General features: G+C 46.2%; 1 protein-coding gene across 1 annotated transcript in view; it reads right to left on the reverse strand.

The window, feature by feature from the left end:
- LOC144798548 (voltage-gated potassium channel subunit beta-3-like) overlaps nucleotides 1-22,606 on the reverse strand; it is a 202,731-nt gene that overhangs the window by 22,227 nt on the left and 157,898 nt on the right. Inside the window, exons 11-12 of the mRNA XM_078669482.1 lie at nucleotides 15,269-15,363; nucleotides 8,299-8,419 (exon numbers count right to left, since the gene is read on the reverse strand). Of these exons, the coding sequence (XP_078525608.1) occupies nucleotides 8,299-8,419; nucleotides 15,269-15,363 (216 nt within the window). The remainder of the gene's footprint in view (nucleotides 1-8,298; nucleotides 8,420-15,268; nucleotides 15,364-22,606) is intronic.

Genomic DNA, 22,606 nt, shown 5'->3' on the forward strand with positions numbered 1-22,606 from the left:
AGAACGCTGTTCTCCGTTATACACCGGATGGATCCATCGCTCCCTGCTGCAGCTGTGTTTCTTGACGCAGAAAAAGCGTTTGACACTCTGGAGTGGCCCTTTTTTTTGTCCATCATGAGGCGAATGGGGATGCCTGCGATGTTTGTGGCTACAGTGGAGTTATTATATACGGCACCTACCGCACGAATACGTCTGAACGGCACCATCACGGACAGTTTTTCACTTTCGCGGGGCACCCGGCAAGGATGCCCATTATCACCGCTGCTGTTCATCCTAGCGATGGACCCTTTGGTGCGGCATTTTCAGGAGAAACATCTGCACAGAGGGCTTCAGTTTCGTACTGTTCCTCTCCTCGTCTCACTTTATGCAGACGACATGATATTGTATGTCCGTAGGCCACAGACAAACCTGGAGCCACTGCTGTTGGAGATAGCCCGTTTTTGGGAATATTCGGGCCTCCGCATAAACTGGCACAAATCGGTCATTTTCCCGCTCACTCCCTCCACCTCCAAATGGACATGCGCCTTTCCTTTGGAGTGGAATACGGACTCCGTTAAATATCTGGGGATTCATGTGCACCTCGACACTGTGTCCGTCGTCCGTTTGAACTATGGGCGCGCTCTGGATTTTTTGGAAGATCATATGGAGCGATGGCTCCGCCTTCCTTTGTCTATGGCGGGCCGGATTGCCATAATAAAGATGATCGTGCTTCCACGGTTTTTGTACTTGTTCAACAATATCCCGATACCCCTGACCAAGATTTTTTTCACGCAACTTCGTACACTGTTGCTGAGATTGGTGTGGGGCGGCGGGAACCCACGGGTGTCCTGGCATACCTTGACGCTCCCTTATGAGCGTGGCGGATTCGGCGTGCCCGATTTTTACCTATATTATTTAGTTGCACAGTCCTCTTATGCTCATTACTGGTTCCATCCTGATGCCAGAATTCTACACTTAAAACCGGAGGCTGACCTTGTGTTGCCGGTTTCCCTTCAGACACTCCTCCCCAAAGGCTTTCCCCGGGACCCACAGGACATACAGACGGTGTCCACCACGTGCTGGGCTAGGGATAAGTTACGCAGACTGCTACACATAGACACACTTTACTCTCCCGCCCTTCCACTGCCCAATTCACACTGGCTGCCCACCATCCAAATTGCAATTAGAAACTATTGGGGATCTTTTCCCGGAGGGGCATGCTTTCTCTGTGACGGAAGATCTGCGCTTTGCGGACCGTACCTTCATGGACTCTTTCACACTGACCAGACTTAGATCCATGCTCCGAGCAGAATTTAACACATTCCCACTCCCCCCCGAAGAAGCTGCGATACTCACATTCATAATACAGAGCCAGACGGGATTACATATTGTCTCTAAACTTTATAAGCTATGTCTGTCCGCTCTCCCTTCGCGGGATGCAACGGTATGCGCTGCATGGGAGAATGATCTGGGTAATCCCATTACCGGCGATCAATGGGCGGCGTGCTGTGCGGTCACGAGGGACGTGTCCCTGAATAGTAGGCACAAGCTTATACATTTTAAATTCCTGAGACGTATGTATTACACCCCTGTTCTTGCGCACAAGATAGACCCAAATAGGTTGCATGCTTGTCCTAAATGCCGGGCGCCGCAGGCTGACTTTGCCCATCTTTCTTGGACATGTCCGAGATTACATGAATACTGGCTTCAAGTACACCGAATGCTGGAGGATATGTTGGAATTGGAGTTGATGCCAACTCCTGAAGTTGCGCTGCTTGGCTATGTGGTTAATTTCCCGCGTCCTGCACGCAAGCTGGCGGCAATCGGCTTGCTCCTGGCGAAGAGGGAGGTCGCATTACTATGGGGGGCCAGATGTGCTCCCACTGTGCAGGCTTGGCTCCGCAGCATGTCACACTGCAATGTGAACAGTGTAGAGTACTCCGAGCAGGTCCCTGTGGCTTCACGGCCGCTTGACATTTGGGGGCCATTTCGCACATACATCGAGAAGATCACACGGGAACAGCAGATACAGGTGATTAACTCCATTGTACAAGTGGGGGTGGGCTAGCATGTTACACCGGTTGCACTGTTCCGGAATACACCATTGCCATGTTGCCGGATACTTGGCCACTGCCTGTTGCGATGCAGCGATTGTAAGCCTTGTGATGCATGGTTGTCTGGGTGGCAAACTGTGATGCGTTTGGCATTTATGTGACCGTTGTTACTTGCAGAACCTGAACACACTACGACCTGGCTTGACACAGACCGTGATTTTGCTTACGCCTCATGGGTGCTAGTATTGTGACTCTGCATTTGTTGTACCGGCTGCACTTGTTGTACCGGCTGCACTGCTCTCTTGTGTTCTCCACCGCCTACACGCTTGATTAGGGGTTTTCTTTATTTGGTATTGTAATTTTTGTTTTTATACACTTGTTCTGATACTCTCATAAGTTACTGTGTAATTTTTCTTGCTCTTTCTTATTTTTTGGGGAGAAAATATGAAAAATATGAAGATTATTGCATTGTGCTCGCTACCACTACATGCGAATGTTGGTTATACCATTGCTATTGCTTATGTTGCATATTGTTTGTATATGTGATACACATGACACTGAGTGGATAATATCCTATCTGCGAATAAAGAAAATTAAAAAAAAAAATCTACAAGACTACAAGAATCCAACTCAATAGCAAGACATCCACAGGGAAAATGGGAATAGGTCAGGCTGCCACTTATAAGAACAATTAAATGACTGCTGGGGTTATTCACAAAGGAAAGTTACAATTGTGAATAATTTACACATGTAACTTCACTCTTACACTTTTGAATAACTTTTCTTCTTTTGGCTAATCACAAAAACTGAGCACAAATTGTTTAATAGATGTAGACTTACGTGTCTACACCCGGAAAAAGGAGGTTGATTCTCATTCACGAGTGTCATTTACTACTAAAAAAAGAGTAGTCTGTCTAGCAACAAACATGGCCAACCCGCGACACTACAACACCCCCATAGAAAATAATGGAGCCCAGGACTCAAATATAAACCCCATAAGAAATAATGTTCATTTAAATTAAATGATTTAAAATAGCTAAAAACGTCAATAAATATAATTTTATGTGTAAAATGCGTAAACAAAACATTTAGGTGGTATCTTATTTTTTAATTTAAACTTTGGAAAATAATAATTAATTTCAATATATTTACAATAATTAAATATTTATTTTAAAATGTAGTTAATAGTGCTTTAGCATTTTTTTGTTTAGTTCTAAAAGTAAAATACATATATGAAATTAATGTATCATATTTTACATAAAAAATATTTTACCATTTTCCATATTTAGAACAAATGTTATATTTCTCTATGCTTTGCCATATGGAGATCCCCACATTGACTGCAGAGATGCCCCTATGGTAAAGTATAGAGAATCTTGTCTTTTTACCATGTAGAGATCTCTGCTCCAACTGCTGAGTCTCTGTTTCTGAAAATTTTGAGAAAAGTAAAAATGTTTAATAAATTTGGCAAAAGTTCATTAAAATATTTTTATGTTAAATATTAATGTAAAGTACATTTATATATTTATTTTACATGTAGAAATCAAGAACAAATGCTACAGCACTATTAATTACATTTTAAACAAAATCTTTAATTATATTGAATGAAATGTAAATAATTTTTCTATAGATTAAATGAAAATAATTAACTACCTAAAGCAAAACAAATGTGTTTAAATGATGCATTAATAATTATTAATAAGTGATGCATACAAATAATTAAAAGTAATGTAATCATATTTAATTCCAATGTATTTTTATGTTGATATTAATTTCTCAATTCCAAAATGTTTCTTGAAATATCTTATTGATTATTTTGATAATTTCTTTATTAATAAAACTGTACTCATTTATGTTTTTAAGTGTGTTGAATAATTTAATTTAAAATAATTTCCTACCTACCCCCATTTTCTATGGGAGGGTGTTGCAGTACCAGTGGTTGGCCTTGTGTGGTGCTTGCCTTACATGAGCTCTGAGTTGAAGTAATTAAGTACCGTTTTGGGGTCCCATTTTGGCTGTAGTAACTTTAGAAGAGATGTTTTGTGAATAGCAATGGGCTCTTTTGTTGATAGGTACAATTCCCTCCCTAAGCCCCTCCACAGCCCTCACTTAACTCCCCCTTACTCCTCAACCTTACCATCCCCTTTATTATTAAGTATTCTTCAATTTTCATCCGCTCCCTAGTCCCTCATACATTTACTACTAAAATGTTTACATATGTATGCAGGAATTCACAGGTGCAGCGGAGATCTCTACACAAAAAAAGATAGAAGCAGAGGCTAAACTCTACAAGTAGGTTTAAGAAGAGAATTCTTAATTTTATTTGCTGTACTATTGTATATAACTAAGGTGTGCCACCACCTAATGTCTCCAAATTTTTTTTTACAAACACCATGACACATAGGGCCTGATTACGAGTCTGGCATTCCACAGACCGCCAGACTTGTGGAGGCACGGCGGTGTCAGTCTCTCCTCTGCCCTATTACTATTCAGGCATTCGGACCGCCATGGCTCCGCTGCAGCCATCAGGGAACCGCTATTCCCTGGTGTTGTTGCTGCGGCCAGGAGTCCACAATATGTTTGACGGGACCGCCGCAGTCCCGCCAAGCATCTCACGAGCTTCCTCTCCGCCGGCAGTGTCATGGAGGTTCCTTCTATACAAAACCATGGCGAAGAGGAAACAGTGCCTCCTCTGCATGTGGATGCACACATGGGGGCACAACATGTGCCCCCCTGTGTGCATGCACACCAGTTCCTGCACAGCATGAACATTTCAGTCCATGCCGTGCAGGAACTGTTTTTGGCGTTCCCATTGCGGTACCCATTTTCAGGGCACCGCCATGGGAACGTAAAAAAAAAGCCTGCCAAACAGGCGGAAACTGCTAATTTGGCGAAGGTTTGACAACGGCTTTGATGGTGGAGTGGCGGGGCAGACTCGGCGCCGCACCGCCAAAATCGTAATCAGGCCCATAGTTGGGAAACATCATGTCAACTGCAATGTACATATGCATGTCAAAGCTCCTAAGGTTGAGAAGTATCCCAAAACACATAAAACTCTAACCTTCTGATACAAGGAACTGCAAAATAAACCTGCATGAGATTGATATTGCAATATGCCAGACAAGGCATAAAAACAACAAGAAAAACTGTAACGCTTATGCATGACTATATCACTAACCCTCAACTTCCACCAAGTAGTGTTTAACTATTAGTAAGGCGCTTCAGCACCTCACCAGGGGTAGTAAAGCACTATGGGCCAGATGTACGACACTCAGTGTGTGCAACTCGCAATTTGTTTTTTTTTGCAACTTGCAAATTGCGAGACACAAACACTGATGTACAGCAGTGTCTGAGACACTGTTTGCGATTCCCAAACGGGTCGCAAAGGACCTGCATATTTAATATTCATGAGGCAGGTCGCATTTAGCGACCCAATGGGAATGGCCGGCCCTCACAAGGATGGTGGCCTGCTAGGGTCAGCAAACCACCATGTCTGTGCCTGCCTTTTCAATAAAGCTGTTTTTGTTCTTTTAAATGTACCCCATTTTATTTAAAGGAAAACAGGATGCATTTTAAAAATTAAAATGAAACATTTCAGCAGTTTAATTTTATGCTTGCTCTTAAATAACATTTTTGCTGTCAATTACTAAGGGGGAGAGGTCCCCTGGGGGCCCATTCCCGTTTGCATCTGGCTTACCGCCAATTTGAAATTGCTGGTAAATGCGATTGTTTTGCTACCGCATTTGTGGTTGCAAAACATCTTACCTCCCCCAGTGACTCGCTATTAGGAAGGGATGCCCTTAGCACGCCCCTTCCAAATAATTACTTGCACAACCTATTTTGCGAGTCAGTAACAGGTTACGAACTCGCAAAATAGGTTTTGTACATGCTACAACCCTTTTTAGCGGTCTCAAACAGGCCGAGTTTCCGTTTACCACTGCTAAAATTGGTTGTACATCTGGCCCCTAATAAATACTCATATAATGCAATTCTGTTCAACGACCCCTTTGGTTGAGACCCTCCGCTCTCTTTAAAATGAAATAAATATGTATACATATTCCACTGGCAGTGTGACCAACTCACTGCTAGGTCATTATGAACAGTGTCCTGAAGTTTTCTCCTGCAAATTATCGTTTCAGGTGTGTTAGTCTAATTAGTTCAATGGAAGCAAAACAAAACTACAACACCCAGAATGCATTAGGTTGTCACAGCACCACAAATGATGCCCAACAAAGGCCTTCAGATTTCCCCTGCTTAAAGGACTGAAACATAATTGAAAGTCACCACTTGCAAAATGAGTGTGTTCATTCATGCTGTGCCAGGTCAAAGGTAGCAAATGAGTACAGGAAAGCATAGAGTGCCCTTTGTGCCTACCTTATTTAGGCCCTTAGGTGAGGTGCAGTGGCAAGTCCTAGAGAGGGTGGGTTAATTGTGAATGTTCCCATAGCAAATGCAGGAGCAATTGTGACTGCCTGGGAGGGCCAGGCCATCCTGGTTCATGAAGTGTGAGTATGATTGCTGAGGAGGCTGAGTGGAAGAGACAATAGAGAACATTCTGATGAAAGTGAAAGGTAGTCACCTATTGCGTGTTTTCTTTGGGCTGGTCCATGTTTTGGGGTTCTGTGGCACTAGAAAAGACCCAGACCTCCACCTAAAATACAGCCACTGACAGGTCACTATGCGGACTGTTTAGTCCCACCACAGTCTGTTGAACTGAAGCAGCCTTGGATGGAGAACAGTGCAGGGGACCAAAAAGGAACAGTAAGTGGGGAACATGCTTAGGCAACATCTGATTGGGGTAGGGCATTTCAGAAGCCCCCATCCTTAGGGCACGGTGGATGCTGGCTTCAGAGACTGGTAGCCTGTTAGGTTATATGCCTAGGTCATGTCAGTAGGAGCCAGGATAACCCATTGAGTGTAGCTGCAGTGAGAGTGTTACTCTACATAAGTGGCCCAAAAGACCAAATACTGTAGCTCTCTACAGGTTGCCCTCGCATCAAAGGTGGCCTAGTTTACTATGGTGTGGGGCACACATTTAGCAGGTGGGATGTAGGTTTAAGGGTACCATAGAGGTGCTCTTCTAGGACCAGGCACACTCTGATGTGTAAGAAACACCATGTTAAGGCCCACTTATCTTAAAAATCCTTGTGTGAGGACACTACAGCATGACTTTGATGGAATGTATTGATAGTTTCCTCACATGCTTGTCAATCTCGCTATATCCATCTTTCATTAGATCCTTTTTAATTGTTGATGTACGTTCTCATGCTCAGACATGCCATCGCAATAAAGTCGCTGGTACTCCAACAGAGGCGACTCTCTCAGTGTGTAATTCTTGATGGGTTATTATACCCTGAAACAAAGTGGAAGCATTCTCTGTGATGATCATTATTCAAATGTAGAAAAGGAATAATAATAATTATTATTATTATAAACGTCATCATAATACCAACAGGAGTTACTATTGCCCAATTTCATAGCAGTCAATTTACCAGCTATTGAAAGATTGAAGGCTGAATCAACCACAGGGCTGGGCTGAAGAACCAGGCTCTGCAGATCACCACATTTCATTGTGGTGAGATTTGGTCTCACTGAGCCATCTTGCCTTTAGGGAAGTGGCTACACACAGCATACTTGTTAGACACGGACACACATCAAAGATGTTCCCCTGTTTACATGATGGGCTCTGCCAATCCTGGTTCCTCTTACTGCAATAGGACTTTCCTGCCATGAGCGTCCTCCCATAGGCACACCTGCCCGTATTAAAGACTACACACATTTAGTTGAGTTATCATCCATGATCTTGCTCCATCTGATGGATTTAGAGGGCATACCAGTGCCCTTGTGCCAAGGTGTAAACCAGAATAATCTGGCTTTGGTAAGAAATATTATGTGCTCCCCCACAGATTAAATCATTTAACTATATTGTAGCTTTGTTTCAGACGTGGGATCCAACAGTGTGGCAAACCTGAGAAGAAGATTCCTAATAAGATGTTCTGAAGTGTCATAACTGTACACTCTCCCGGTCAAGACAGGTTTGGAGGACATTAGGAAAACCAAACACAAGAGCTTGTGTGTAGTGCATTTCTCATTCTGATCGCGTTCCTAGCTTTTGGGGAACTTCCAGGAATACAATATCACTTATTGAACAAATTAAGCATCAGGGAACCCATGGTTGGTAGGTTTTAGCAGTATATGAGCTATGGACAGCAAGCACTCTCTTGGCTCCACAATGTACTCAGGGGAACCTAAACTAGGTACTTACCAATAGCCAACTGAGCCACCGTGCAGCTCATTCTCTCAGCGATTGGCTGCAGTTCCTTAATCTTGGCTTGTTGTTTCTTGCCCTCCTCACTCACTGCCTTCTCCTTGAGCCAGTGGTAACCCTATATGGGTGAGAGAAAGGCAACTTATTTAGGAGAATGAAGGACGAATGGAGGAGAGGCTCCAGCTGTTGTTTTAAGCCAGGTGCCTGTACATGGTCAGTAATTGCCAATTGGTTTCATTGCCAATGATGTCATGATTGGTCTACAGATCTTGCAGGGGCACATGTTTAGGTGTACACACTTCACACAATGTGATTGGATTTCATGTGTCCTGTGTATAGTGTGCTCATGTGTGGTAACATGCCTGGTCTACTGGTCTCCTTCTAAAGTAATGAATTGGTGTTCAGAAATGGTGCATTGTGTGTGTTCAGCAGGAGTTTGTATTTAGTCATATGAATAGTTATGCACATATAGTGCAATATGACTGCTTTACAACCGTAGAGTCCTAAATATTAAAATAAATATATGAAACATTGAAATTGTTCTACAAGGTTTTGTTCAATTGATGTGCAATTGTGGTAACAATTACTTTTTAACAGAAAGTATCCAACAATTTTCAAACACTTGGAATAACTTTAATGAATTCTGGAACCTTCATGAATAATAACGCAAAATGTTGGTTAAAGAAGAAGGGTTTCCACAAACGACTTCAGGTGGAAAGAAACATGTGATGGAGCAGCTGAGAATTAAAGAGCTGCCTCTGTATAATATTGGATAAACGAAAGGACATGTTGTGAAATTTAGAGGATTCCAAGTTCAATGGCATGGAATAAAGGAGTTACTCCAACCTGAATAATGTTTCTTTCTTTAGGAATAAAAGAAGAACCTGCGCGTCCTTGGAAATTGATCTTCAGTATCTGTTCTCCACCACTCCCAACTATCTGGTTCAGTTAACAGCAGATACACTTGCGGTTCTGAAACTAAGGTGCCGTTTTATGGGGTGAACCATTTTTAGCCCTTTGATATATGACCTTCCCTAACACTGAAGCAAAAATGCTGATAGCCAACTTACCAACTCTCTTTCATCTTTCTGGGCCCTCTCCATCTCCCCAAGCCTTTCAATTCCCAAAGAGAGTCGGGACCCTGATTCATTGAAAGTGACAGTAACACTTGTAAGGCTTGCCTTCCAAAAAGTGATCTTGCTTCAACAGTTGAGCTTGGCAGACACTACCACTGGACCTAAAAAAACAAGAACTCCTGTATTCCTAGTATGCATGATTTGATTCATCTCTCTTGAGCTCCTCCTTTATGGTCACAATGACTGCAAAGAGACTCTTCAATATTTCTACTGGAAGCAGTAAGCCGCCAAGACTTTTCAGCATCAGGGTCTTTCCACAAGAATCCTGCAGTTGAGCATTTGAAGCTATTTTTTTTTACTGTTTGAAAAAAACATAGTAAGAGATTTGCCTGTGTTAGTTCATTTCTGCCCCAAAGACACTTTGATCCTTCCTCCAAGACATTCCTCTGGATCCCCACTATGAAACGTCATCATAAGTCTGTAGTAACTCCGAACCCTCTGAATCAGAATCACCTAAGGGTTGTCACCAAGATCGAAAAACTGGTGTTAGCTAATTCCAGTGCAACAGAATTCACCACCACCACAGGTTAACAACTTGATACCCGGCGCTCTCCCTCTTAAGGAACACTTCTGAATCTATACAATTTTGGATGTTTTCCAGCAAAAGAAGGTTCTGTATCAGCCTGCCAAGATTTACACAGAAGGCCTCTCAGAAGGGTCACTTTTCTAGTTGGTCTTGACACCAGTATGTATACGTCTTTCCATCTCCTCACCTGTTGCTTATAGTGTTTATGCTATCTATTGAAGTCACATCCAGAAATCAATTTCAGTTAAATGGATCCAGGGAGTCTTCAGAATAGCCATCCCTCGCATTCAAATAGCTAAAAGAATTTAATAAAAGTAAATCCAAGCCTATTTTATTGGTTCCGTTGGACTAGAGAGGAGGCTAAATATGCATCTGTTGCTCCATTTCAATTAGCCTTGATTTATCTAGGCATTCAACTATGACACAGAGGGGCATATTATCAAGGGGGTTTATCTCCGCTTTTTTGGCTTTAAAAGCCAAGAAAGCGGAGATAAAATTATCTCCCTATTACCTAGCTGTCGCTAACACCAGTTAGCGAAAGCTAGTAGGAGATAGCGACCATCTTGGGCCCCACTTTGCATGTCAGTGATATTTATCACTAATGACATGCAAAGTGGGCGTGCCATTTCGCTATCTCCTATTACCAACTTTTGGAGATATTCGCGCTAAGCGCGAATATCTCCAAAAGCTATCACCTGCCCTGAGCAGTTCTTAGCCATGTTATCCAATGGGAGGTGGATAACATGGCTAAGAACATTAACTCGGTAATGCATGAATATCGCTGAGTTTTCAGCGATATTCATGCATTGCGGCCGTTTTTTATCGCATTTGCGATAAACCTTGGTAATACCAAGGTTTCTCTGCGATAAAAATCGCCGCAGCTCAGCGGTAAAATTTTGTCTCTAACCAAGCAATAGCGATAATTATCGCTATTGCTTGGTAATATGCCCCAGAGTGTGCAAATTAGAATGTTTACTCCTCGGCCAATAGTCACTAGCGACATTTACATTTGGTTGGGTAGCCAATTACAGCATTGTACCTGTCCATACATTGTGGATAAATGAGGACAATGGGACAATCTTCTGGAATTGAAATAAATTAATGGGAGAGAAAGAGACATGTGAGGGTGGTTGTGTTTGTGTGTTGTGTGTATGTATGTGTGACCAGACCAGTCCTCATAGTGTTGAACAAGTCAGAAAAATAATCTTTGTGAGGACCACAGCATTAAAAGAACCGGTCCGCATAGTATGTTTAGTAAGTTCGAGCAAGTGTATCAAAAAACTAAGAGCACAGTTATATTTACTTTGGTTCTTTGTATAGGTTTCCCAAGTATCAAAGCGCAAGGGGAATTATCGCTTCATTATGGTCAATCGACGGTCCATGTGTGTGTATACAACAATAGTGCACCCACAATCCAAACCAAATAACATAGCATGACAATGGATAAAATAGCTCTTCGTGATGAGAAGCTATGATTTCAAGCGGTGTGCAATTGGTTAAAATAAATTATTCAGATTTTCAGTATGATTTATAGAATGTTTGTAAAGTTACTGTTAGAGTAGTTTTATCTGCAGCTTTGAAAGATCAAATGTATTAGATGCATGAAACACGTATAAGCTGATCAGTAATGTATGAAATGAAAGAATAATACATGAAAACCATGAAAGGAAACTAATAAATTAATTTTCATCAGATGCCTAATGAAGCCTGTGCCCCATCTTTTTAGCTACAGAAATGTTCAACAAAAGGCTTAAAATAAAGAAGTGGAACCACCAATACTGCTATCAATGTGCAGGTGGCTTTTTTTATGTGTTGCTGTTCCTGTAGTTGGAGTAAATAATGTGGAAATGGACCGACCTATCATGTTCTATCATGGCCAGCACAAATGACAGCTGGAACCACTGGCCTTGCCAATCTGATAATCTCAGGTCTCTTTGTCAGTCAGCTATAGACCACCAAGCACACCTCCAACCTTATCTATATGTGCTATGGACTATTTGATTGGGTTGTCTGCTCTTTCCTATAGTCTCATATTCTGTGAATCTAAATGCTCTTAGACAATTCAGATCCAGCAGCCACTGCTCACTTAATGTGATAATCTCAATCTAAGACATCATATTTGGTACACACATTTTTGAGGTTTCTATGATCCTACATTTACAACCAATCCTACAAGTAGAAGGCAATGTTAAATCTCTTCACCTTCCTCGAAATTGGTGAACTTACAAACTTGTTTTCTTCAAAAATAGCTTTCTGCCAGTTAAATCTACATCTGACTTAGAAGTCACACAGGCAAGTGGGAAGGAGTCTACCAAGACCTCAGTAGAAGAATAAATTGACCATGTTATGCTAGTCGAGCCTACAGAGCAGAGTTAACTATTCTAGCGGCTATTTAATGATGTTATGGGTTTGCTCTATGCTTAATGGCAACAAGTATTTGACAACTGCAACAGAAAAAAGCAGATGACAGGACTTTGAAAATGGCCTCATTTTGGCAGTTACTAAGACCAAATGAGTAAATAAATTTCACATCTTCCTGGTCTGGAGATGTCTGCCAAGTCCATGTGGTACTCTGTGAGCTGGTATACATTTGTTCCTTAATCCAAATGTTATTTCACCTCCACATTCACCATGAGATTATAATACCTGAATTTCTATAGAGAACCCATTCTGGAGAAACATAAGAAAATTACATATTCTGGATCTAAGAAAAGATTTCATGTTTTACCTACACAGAGACAAGGTGATTGTGGATTGCAAAATAGATAAGCTGCTTTTGTAACCTGTGGTGTGGTGATGTGTTAGACAGGCAAGCTTCCATCCACCTGATATTGAATTCTTGTCAGGAGCCAACTCAAGTCTCTAACAATGAGTTAGAAATGGCTCAGAAGAAGCTGATAGCAAAGAGATACCCTGTTAGTGCAGGAATGGAGGTTTATGGAGGAAACACAACAGAAATGCACAAGAAATTAACCATGGTTTGTGGTTGAGGGGTTAGGGTGGGGAATCGCAGGAAAGGGGGCAGGAATATGAACAGTGTACATACCAAGGCTGGTTTAAGTACGGCAGGAACGGGACAGCAAGGAAGAACCATTGAACAGGCAGGATTCTGTATTCAGAGAGGATTAGACAAACAAGCAAGACACACAGAAGTGTAAAGATGGCAATAACTGGGTATCCAAGTGGTGGACCGAGACAGGCTTCCATGCTCTACCACAGACCCCAGTTTGCCTCTCAGCCACATTCATGTGGAATAACACCTACAGCACAATAGGTATATCATGAACCAGCAACACAAGACAATACAAGGTAACAAAGGAGAATACACTGGGACAAAGGAAGCATCCCAACACTTTCAGATGAACAAAGAGTAGGTGGATTATAGAGTGACTAAGAACCACAGAAGGATACAAAAAACATGGAAACACTGCAGACAAGCAATTCACGAATACCAAGGGAATGGAGGCTCCTTAAAGACGCGTATAGACGACCACATGGGTGCAGAATTAATGCAGAAGCAAAAAGCTGGAAAGAAATTCTAACAAACCAAGGAAGGCTGTGAGTACTGGATTGCAGGACATTGATATTGCCAGAGTCTAAATGCAAGGTTAACCTGGGAAGCAAAAGCAGGAAACTAAATTGGGCAGCAAAGGCTCAAATACAGATATACAACTACAAACCGAGACCAGGCACGAAGCGCAGGATTTATATTATGCAGCAACTGCAGAAAGCTGCCGAGGAAAACATGGGGACTCAGCCTTGGGATTAAAGGAAAAAGCATAGCGAATAGCCTTAAATCATGCATGTTTTGGGAGTCTCAGCATTTGATTCAGACTTGAGACAGTACAGAGCAATATAAGAGAATCAAAAGAAACAAGAAAGGTGAAAAGCCAATGTCAAACATATTGAAAGAGCAGAAGTTTAATTAGCAAGGAATAGTTGACATCTGAGGATGTAAGTATTTAATTCACTAACATTTAGACACCCAGTGAAGGTGGATAAGAGACAGATGCTGTACATGCAGTCCATTATTCGGACTCTACCTCTGGAGTTAGAATGTGGAGACTGAAGGCAAAACCTGACACTGGAACTTTAGGAGATGTTGTTTGAAGTGAAGGATTGAAGAGTAAGGAATGAAAAGAACTGAAACAGATTTTCGACTCTCTAAACATCCCAGGCTTGTGTCCAAAACAAATATAGTGAAGAACTCTCAGATTCCAGCAGTCCCAGATATACTACTTTTGCTGGCTATGACATTCACATGAGAAATGTTGCCTACATCCCTCAAAACTGCAGAACAAATGTGTACTACTCCTTAAGGAAATACATAATGATTGCAGCAGGGTCAAGACATCATTTGCGTTTTTTCCCAAAAATGTTTCCAATAGAGGGCAGCCACATGTACTTTTCTACATGCTTTTCACAAGTGTAAATATGTTTGTCTTCCTTCAATAATGCATTCAATGTGTTCTTCACAACCAGTTCACTCTGTTACCACCTCTCATGTTTTCTATTTGATAATGCGTTCTCATTGCCTGGGAAAAGTAGAGAGCTACACAACAGAGTGAAATAATACAATGCCCATGAGCATCAAAGCTCTCTTCTGGAAGCTGGGTGTACCTTTTGCCTATAATTCTATTTTAGATGTAGGTTTACTGAGGTGTCAACCCAAAAGGATCTGGAAGGAAAGCAGGAGCCCCATGGAGGGGTGGACCTGTGTCATACATGTTGCACTTCTGACAGCTAGAATCCAGCTTCTTACCTGGCCATAAGGAAACAGCGTATTCTCTTTAGCTATTTAAAGTTGGAAGGTCTTGGGTTTAGGTAGAAGATATTTTTGGAAACTTTTGTGATGTTATGATCTGAGCTCAGGTATGAACTCTCCCTAAATTAAAATGTCTTGCAGTATCCAGGGTACACATATATGGATAGCAAGACAGCTGTTGATAGGGCCTTCTCCAATCATTGGCCACACTGGCCATTTCCTTGGTTCTGTGGCTGTTATGGTGCTGCATGTAAGTAGGACAGTTATAGAAAATGGAAGGGGCCAAGGCTAAAGGACTTGGGCTCCTCGCTTCGCAGAGTCCTGTGCCACAATTCTGCTCCCAACATAGGAGCAGAAGATGACCAACTCAACAAAGAAAAGTAAGATGGACTGGCCATGAATTTAGGTGAAGATAAATTGGATCAGGCTGATAACATGAGTCCCAGGGATGCATTCCTGCAAGGTCTTGAGTATTGTGCCTGGTGCGGGTAGCAGGGAGTGAATAACAGGGACATGCAAAAGTTGTATAGAACAAGTTACCTTGATGGAAGCTCTGGAATTCTCAGGCACCCGCTCCTCATATTTACCCGTGATCAGACCACATGCCAGAGGCGACCATGTCATAGAGCCTACACCTGCAAACAAAAGAGCAGCATTGAGGCTACATCGAGAAATGGAAGATGTACACAAAGGTAAACAACTGTAGGTACAGAGGACTAGAAAGTTCAATGCATGTGCCTCCTCTTGTTGTCTCTCTTTCTCCTGTTCTGTGTTCATTTTGATTTACTTACTTTCAGACTTGCTGCGTTCCTGAGGGCCGGACCTTGCTCCGCTCTACCTTCTTTGCCGGGCTTGGCTCCGCCGAGCCCCTGCATCCCTGTACTGGTACCTGTGAGCCGGGCATTGCTCCGCTTGTTCTCTGGCTGGGCTTGGCTCCGCCGGGCCCCTTCAAAACCACATTTCCCAGCAGCCCCATCACAGCAAGGACGCCGCTGACGCTAATTGGAAGTGCCAGGAGGCGCATAAAGGCTCCCTTGGTGCTGAGGCCGGGGGGGGGGCCTTACTTTCAGACTTGCTGCATTCCAGAGGGCCAGGCCTTGCTCCGCTCTACCTTCTTGGCCGGGCTTGGCTCCGCCGAGCCCCTGCATCCCTGTACTGGTACCTGTGAGCCGGGCATTGCTCCGCTTGTTCTCTGGCCGGGCTTGGGGCCCCTTCAAAACCACATTTCCCAGCAGCCCCATTGCGGCAAGGACGCCACTGACGCTAATTCGAAGCGCCAGGAGGCGCATAAAGGCTCCCTTGGTCCCTCGTCCCGCGGGGCGCGCACGGGACGCGCCGGACGAAGCCCGGACAAAGGGCGGACAGTCTGTGACAGTCCGGGACAGGACGCGACTGGGCTGGGCCAGGGATCCTGATCCTTTTGTGGAGGACCTTCGTGATTCTTAAACAGTGAGACTTAAATCTAAATACCTTCTAAGTATCTGTAAAGGGTACTGTGTTCTATCTTGTGTGTTCAGGTAACGCTTATTCTTAACTGCACTACCCTTATTATTATTCCCGGCCATGTCTAAACAAAAGGGTTCCCTAGTGCTAAATACCTTGGACAACTATCTGGTGAAGGTAGTGAGCAAAATCAACAGTGAGAGACGGCAGTCATTAGGGTTAAGTTGTTCCCCTATATCTCCTACATCCCTCACTTTGCCTAATGCGCAACCTTCACCTTTTTTAACGGCACGGGAAGATAGTAGCGTTATTGTGAATCCTGATTTATCTGCTAGTGACTCCCCTGAGCTAAACCCTGCGCCTACAATTGATTTAGATTTATCATTGGATACTAGGGAACAGAATCGACCGATTCCTATGCCTAGACCAGTCAGAGCATGCAGGAAAGTGCAGTCTAAACAAGGGGGGTCACGCTCAGCTAGAAGAAGATTAGCTTCTCCACCCAAAATCCCAGATATTGATGAGGCTACTCATGGGAAGGGTGTTATCGAGAAACTGGAGAATGACCAAATTGAAAGAATAGTAAGCATGCTCAACTTGAAGATCAAGGGCATTGTTAAACCCCTTGTGGCTAAAGTCGACCAGCTTACAGCAGAGGTCAATAGACTGTGTGCCCTCCTCAACAAGACACTGGAAGAACTAGGTGGCCTATCAGCATTGGTGTCAAATGGCTGTGAAAATCACGAGGCTCAGCCTGGAGGAGGGGAGGGAGATAGAGGGAACGTAGTACAGCAACCCCCGCCCACCCAGCCCCCAGTAGGTGAGGAGGGTCAAACTGTAGTTATAAAGGCCCCTCCAACAACACACAAAGAACCACGTAAAGAGCGGGACTCGTTTTAATTTGTAGTTGAAGCTTCTCCTTTAGTTTTGGTCCTTGCAAACGCTCCTTCTTTAACACCCGGGCAGGTAGAGACAACAACCTCTTTAATTGATAAAGCACTCCACTGGCTGACGAAAAACATGAAGATATCACCATGGGGAAAACAGCAGTTAGCAGGGGAAATTATTATGGCCAGAAGGGTACCATGGCTTGGGGACAACCCAAAAAAATTCAAGGGTGATTGTATAGCCTTGAATTTTTCTAGCCCTGAGGTACTCCCAAATATATTGACAAATGTATTCCCCCCACAACGTAGGGATTCTGATATGATCCCATTAACCCTTGATTTCTTCTACAGTAGAAGATGGAGTATAGTGAACCTCAGTAGACCATGGCCGAAACATGCCCCTGTGTTGAGAACAGAAGGGAGGGATGTTCAAACTAGAGTTGATGGTATTAGACTGGAAAATCGGTTTGGGGCCTTGTCCGATCTGAATGAATGTGATTGGCTCTTGAGGACCGACAGATCTGGAATCACGGTGGCATCAGAGATGGGCAGAAAGCACGGTCCCAAGGGCAGGAGTGAGCCACCAATTAACACTGTCCCTATACCTCACACAACCTCAATGGAAAGATTCCACTCCACTGGGCAGCGCATAGAGAGCAGGAACCTCGGCCAATTAACCTGCTGGGATCCATTTGGGGAACATGATTGCCCCGAAACAGATGGGGCCCCCCTAGAGAACAACTGCCTCGTGCCTATAATCACTGAACATCAACTAGTGATAGAGGGCACGAGCTTAGCAGCTGAAATCCCGCAGGATCCATCGAGTACTCTGCCAGGGGTGGCTTTTCTTTCATGGAATTTGGCTGGAATTGATAATAAGATAACTTCCCCTGAATGGTGTAGTTTTGTTGACCAGCATGACATCATCCTTTTCCAGGAAACCTGGTCTATGGCTCCAGTTTACCGTGTGGGGTTCCTCAACTTCCATGCGTTAGCAACCAAAAAATCTAAAGGTCGGGCAGCCGGGGGCCTGATCATCTGGGTCCGACAAGCCCTTTGTTGCAAGGTACACCAAATAAGTCCCCCTTCGAATGATATCCTGTCAGTTAAAATCACATGGGAAAATGGTCAAAAGGTGGCCATACATAACATTTATGCGAGGGGGACAGGAGGGAGACAAACATCTGAGGTAATCTCAGCTCTCGACCAGCAGATTGAGGTACTTCCATCACAGGTGTCTACCATAGTAGGTGGAGATTTCAACACCACTTTTGAACCCCTTGGTCAAGAGGACCAGTTTCTTGCTGTAGAGGAGGATAGTAAATGGGGTGTCCCCCAACTTGAACTACCGGCTGTAAAAAGATGGTCAGCTGTAGCAATTCAGCTGAAGGCCCTATGTTTAGTTAGAGGGCTTAGAGCAGCAAATGGTCGCACCCCATCCGATTGCATGGGAAAAAATACCTTTGACAATGGTAGGCATTCCAGTCGCATAGATTACATCCTGGTGGATATAAAGGGGTGGCACAGTCTGATAGACATGACTGTCAAAACCAGGATGGAAAGCGACCACAACCCACTCTGCATGGATTATCAAGTGCAGATGGGGACTAAAGAATTGAATCCGGTGTGCGGGAAGGTCACCTTAGACATAGTCGCTTCCAATAATATGCGCCATATTAAATGGGGTAGTTTCATTGAGAAACCTGAGAAACTGGCGGTCCTTAAAAATATGGTTGCTGGGGGGGGGGGGCGTGGCCAAGACGGCGAGCATGGCGGACGTGGCTTGAGCGAGCTCCGTCCCGCCGCCAGCTATCCTTTCCATTATCCTGCGTCGACCCGACCTATGTCTGCCCTGAAGTGCGTGGCTGCCCGCGGGCGCAGGTGGTGAAGACCCGACAGTAGTTTTGGGGTCCTGGAGGCTTGATTTCTGCCTCCTTCGGCAGCGCAGAGCCAGGACGGCGGTGGGGCCTACGTTGGGCGCCGGAGCCGGGGCCCGGATTTTAGGGCGCCCGCCCGGAAGTGAGGCGACGCCGGACCGGCGGGAGTGTGGAGCGCCGCCCCGCCCGTGGGACCTGTGGAGCCGCGGCCGGTGAATAGCCATCATCACGTGGCACCTGGGGACCGGCGAGTGAGCAGGTCAGCGGCCTCCCGGCGGTGAGTCCGGCGCCCGGACAACGATTGTGCGGTAAGGGGGAGCCGCATGGTGTGCGGCCTGGTGGGGGAGGGGACGCTCCTGCAGAGGTGCCTGGCCCCGATCGCCGGCCGCTTCGGACCGCGGGGCCTGGGGACCTTGGAGCGCCGGGAGACGGCTGTCCTCCGATCTCTCGCTTTCCCCCGAAACCCCCCCCCCCCGCTCAGCGATCCTGAACCAGCCCTCTGTGCATTGGGCGTCTGTGGCGCTAGACCCATCACTCGGCGGTCGGGCCGGACCGCGGTGGGGGACACTGGCCGGTTGAGACAGGCCTCACGTGCGCCTGTGCTTAATAGCGGGAGCCTTGGCGTTTTATTTCCAGGAGCCACAGAGGGGGGGTCAGAGCTGCCTCCGGCTTCTCGTAAGACAGTGGACACAGCCACATTCGGACGCCCTGCCTCCACCGCGGGGCCCTGCTACGGTGGCTAGACTCTTGGGTGTGTGGCGGTGTGGGACACCTCCTGTGGCACAGTGACATTGACGAGATGATAGTGCTGCCACGGTCTGCGTCGGGCCCACTGAGGGTGCTGCTCCTTGGACGCTGCAAGGCCGGTTGGGGCTGTCTCTGTACCCCGGCCTCCCCGGCAAACAGGCGTGGGCCCCACGAGCGCAATGACTAGAGGAGGCAACAGCGGGGGCTCTTCCAAGCAGGGCCCGATGGACAAATTTGCGGGGCCTAGTGGGGGTGCAGGGGCCTCAGGAGGACAGCAGAGCTCAGGACCGGATAATGCGGTGCTAATGGCAGCCATTACGCAGTTGAGAGATATGCTGGATGCGAAGATAGGTGCGGTCGGAGCTGATGTTACCCTGCTTCGACAAGATCTACGCAACGCGGTCGCCCGCATCACGGAAACGGAGACCAGGATCACGGAGGTAGAAGATGATGTCGTGATCCTCAAGGAGAAGGTAGCCGCCATGGAGGGAATCCAAAAGGGTCTGGCGCTGCGTGTGGAGGACGCGGAAGGACGGGCCAGAAGAAATAACTTGCGCTTTGTGGGCTTTCCAGAGGACTGTGAGAAGGGGAACATGGAGGCCTTCTTGACTCAGTGGCTGGAGGGATGGCTTCCGCCGGAATCCCTCTCGCGCTGCTTCATCATCGAGCGGGCTCACCGGGCCCTGATTCCGAAGCCGCCCACCGGGGCTCGTCCCCGGGCTGTGATAGCCAAACTGCTCAACTATCACGACAGGGACACCATATTACGTCAAGCTCGCGCCAAGGACCCCCTCATGTTTGAAAACCACAAAATCCTGATTTTCCAGGATTACACAAGACTGGTCCAGCAGCAACGACAATCCTTCACGGCAGCGAAAGCACGCCTTCGCGAGTTGAAAATCCCGTATGCCCTGCTCTATCCGGCCCATCTGCGAGTGGTGTTTCAATCTCGCACTCAATTTTTCAACTCTCCGGAGGATGTCTTTGAATGGACGGACGAAACGGTGCGTGTTAAGGTGCATACTCCTCCGAGGAAGGGCTCAGATTCGTCATCCATGTCGGAGCACAAGAAGGCGCCCCGCAGATCGCGCAGCAGGAGCAACTGGAGGTCGCGCTCCCAGAAGCGCCCGCCTCCCCAGGAGAAGACTGTGGAGGAAGCTGAAGCGACGGATTCTTCCCCCCTGAAGTCTTGAGTCCCTGTGTCACGTAGACCTTGGCGAATATTTCTGGCTCGAGGGGCCGAGAGGGCACCATGTCGGTGAAGGACAGGCAGATACGGACATCGGACATGCCATCTGGACTACTGTTAGATATATGGCTATCTGTGGGTAGATCATGGGTCGGGAGACGCTCGAGAGAGAGCGGGTCTTCTCCCGGAGTTTGTCCCCACGTTGGGTGGAGGGTAGTTAGACACTTAGTGGGTAGTTGGGAGGGATCCATTGGTGCTGTAGATCTCCGACCTCCCGTTGGGGGTCCGGGATCGTCTGCACCGCGACAGGTACTTCAATGTTGCTGAGGTATGGGGTGGGGGGTTGGAGGGGGGGCTGTTGGTATAGTTTGAGGTGGGGGGGTTAGTGGGGGGACGGGTAGGGGTCGGGGGTAGGGGGGAGTTGTGGGAGTGGGTAGGCCTAGTTTATGCACGGTGTATGCGGGTGTCTGGAGGACAGTAAACGTATGTGTGTGGCCTCTGATGCCCGACGGATTGGAGCTCTGGCCTCCTGATGGCGGCTGACGGACAGGGGGCGGAACCCCCACGAGTTTCACTGCGCATTTTGAGCTGGAATGTGAGAGGGGTGCTCGACAGAATTAAGAGGGGAGCTGTTTTGCGTATGGGGAAGAAGGAAAAGGCAGATGTTCTGCTCCTCCAGGAAACTCATCTAATGGGCACCAAAACCCTTAGCTTACGTAGATATGGTTATGATCAGGTGTTCCATGCAGGGTTTGCGAGGGGATCCAGAGGAGTTGCAATTTTGATACATCGTCGAGTGCGCTATACACATGAGAAGCAATGGCTAGATGCGCATGGCAGGTTTGCTTTGGTCAAGGGAAAGGTGGGGGAGGAGCCCATGGTGTTTGGCAGTGTCTATGCGCCACCCCCGCTGCAAGACGCCCTGATGGAACGGTTGTTTGATGTTTGGGCTGAAATCCCGCAGGTATTGACGATAGTGGGCGGTGACTGGAATGATGTGATGAATGGGAGACTGGACCGCTGTAGGCCGGGGGGAGAGCAGTTGCCTGAAGCTACCACAAAACTGAGCAGATTGGTGCAGGGGCTGGGTTGGGTAGACGCCTGGCGTTATCAGCATGCATGTGGTCGTGAGTATACGTTTGTCTCTGCTGTCCACAAATCCTTTTCTCGCCTCGACTACCTGTTTGTCCCCCAGCCCTGGATAGGACGGGTGGGCTCTACCTCAATACTTCCTGGGGGTCTGTCGGATCACTCCCCGGTTTCCTTGACGCTGCTTTTACACACGAAGCGACAGCCATTTCGTTGGCGCCTTTCTACGTGGCACCTACAGCGCGATGATTACCAGTCGCACATGAGGGAGGCTATTGCGCACTATTTGACCGAAAATGACGGCCCAGATACGGACGCCATGACCTTGTGGGAGGCTCTAAAGCCGGTGCTCCGAGGCGTAGATATTGCGTGGTGCGCTGCGAACCGTAGGGCCCGCGGGTTGGCCATAGCGGAGGCGGCGAGTCGGGTTAGTAGCCGGGAGGCCGAATGCACGTCGGGAGAGAGCGGCGAAGCGGTGGGGCAATTGCTTTATCTCCAGCAGATGTATCACTCCTTACTATTAGATGAAGCCCGCCAATCTTGGCTGGCTATGCAGAGTAGAATCTGTCAATGGGGGGATAAATCCGGCTCGATGCTGTACAGGCTGTGCCAGGGTACCTTTCAGGCTCAGCCCCTGCCCGGGCTC

Source organism: Lissotriton helveticus, chromosome 12 (assembly GCF_964261635.1).
Source record: "Lissotriton helveticus chromosome 12, aLisHel1.1, whole genome shotgun sequence".
Classification (NCBI taxonomy): domain Eukaryota; kingdom Metazoa; phylum Chordata; class Amphibia; order Caudata; family Salamandridae; genus Lissotriton; species Lissotriton helveticus.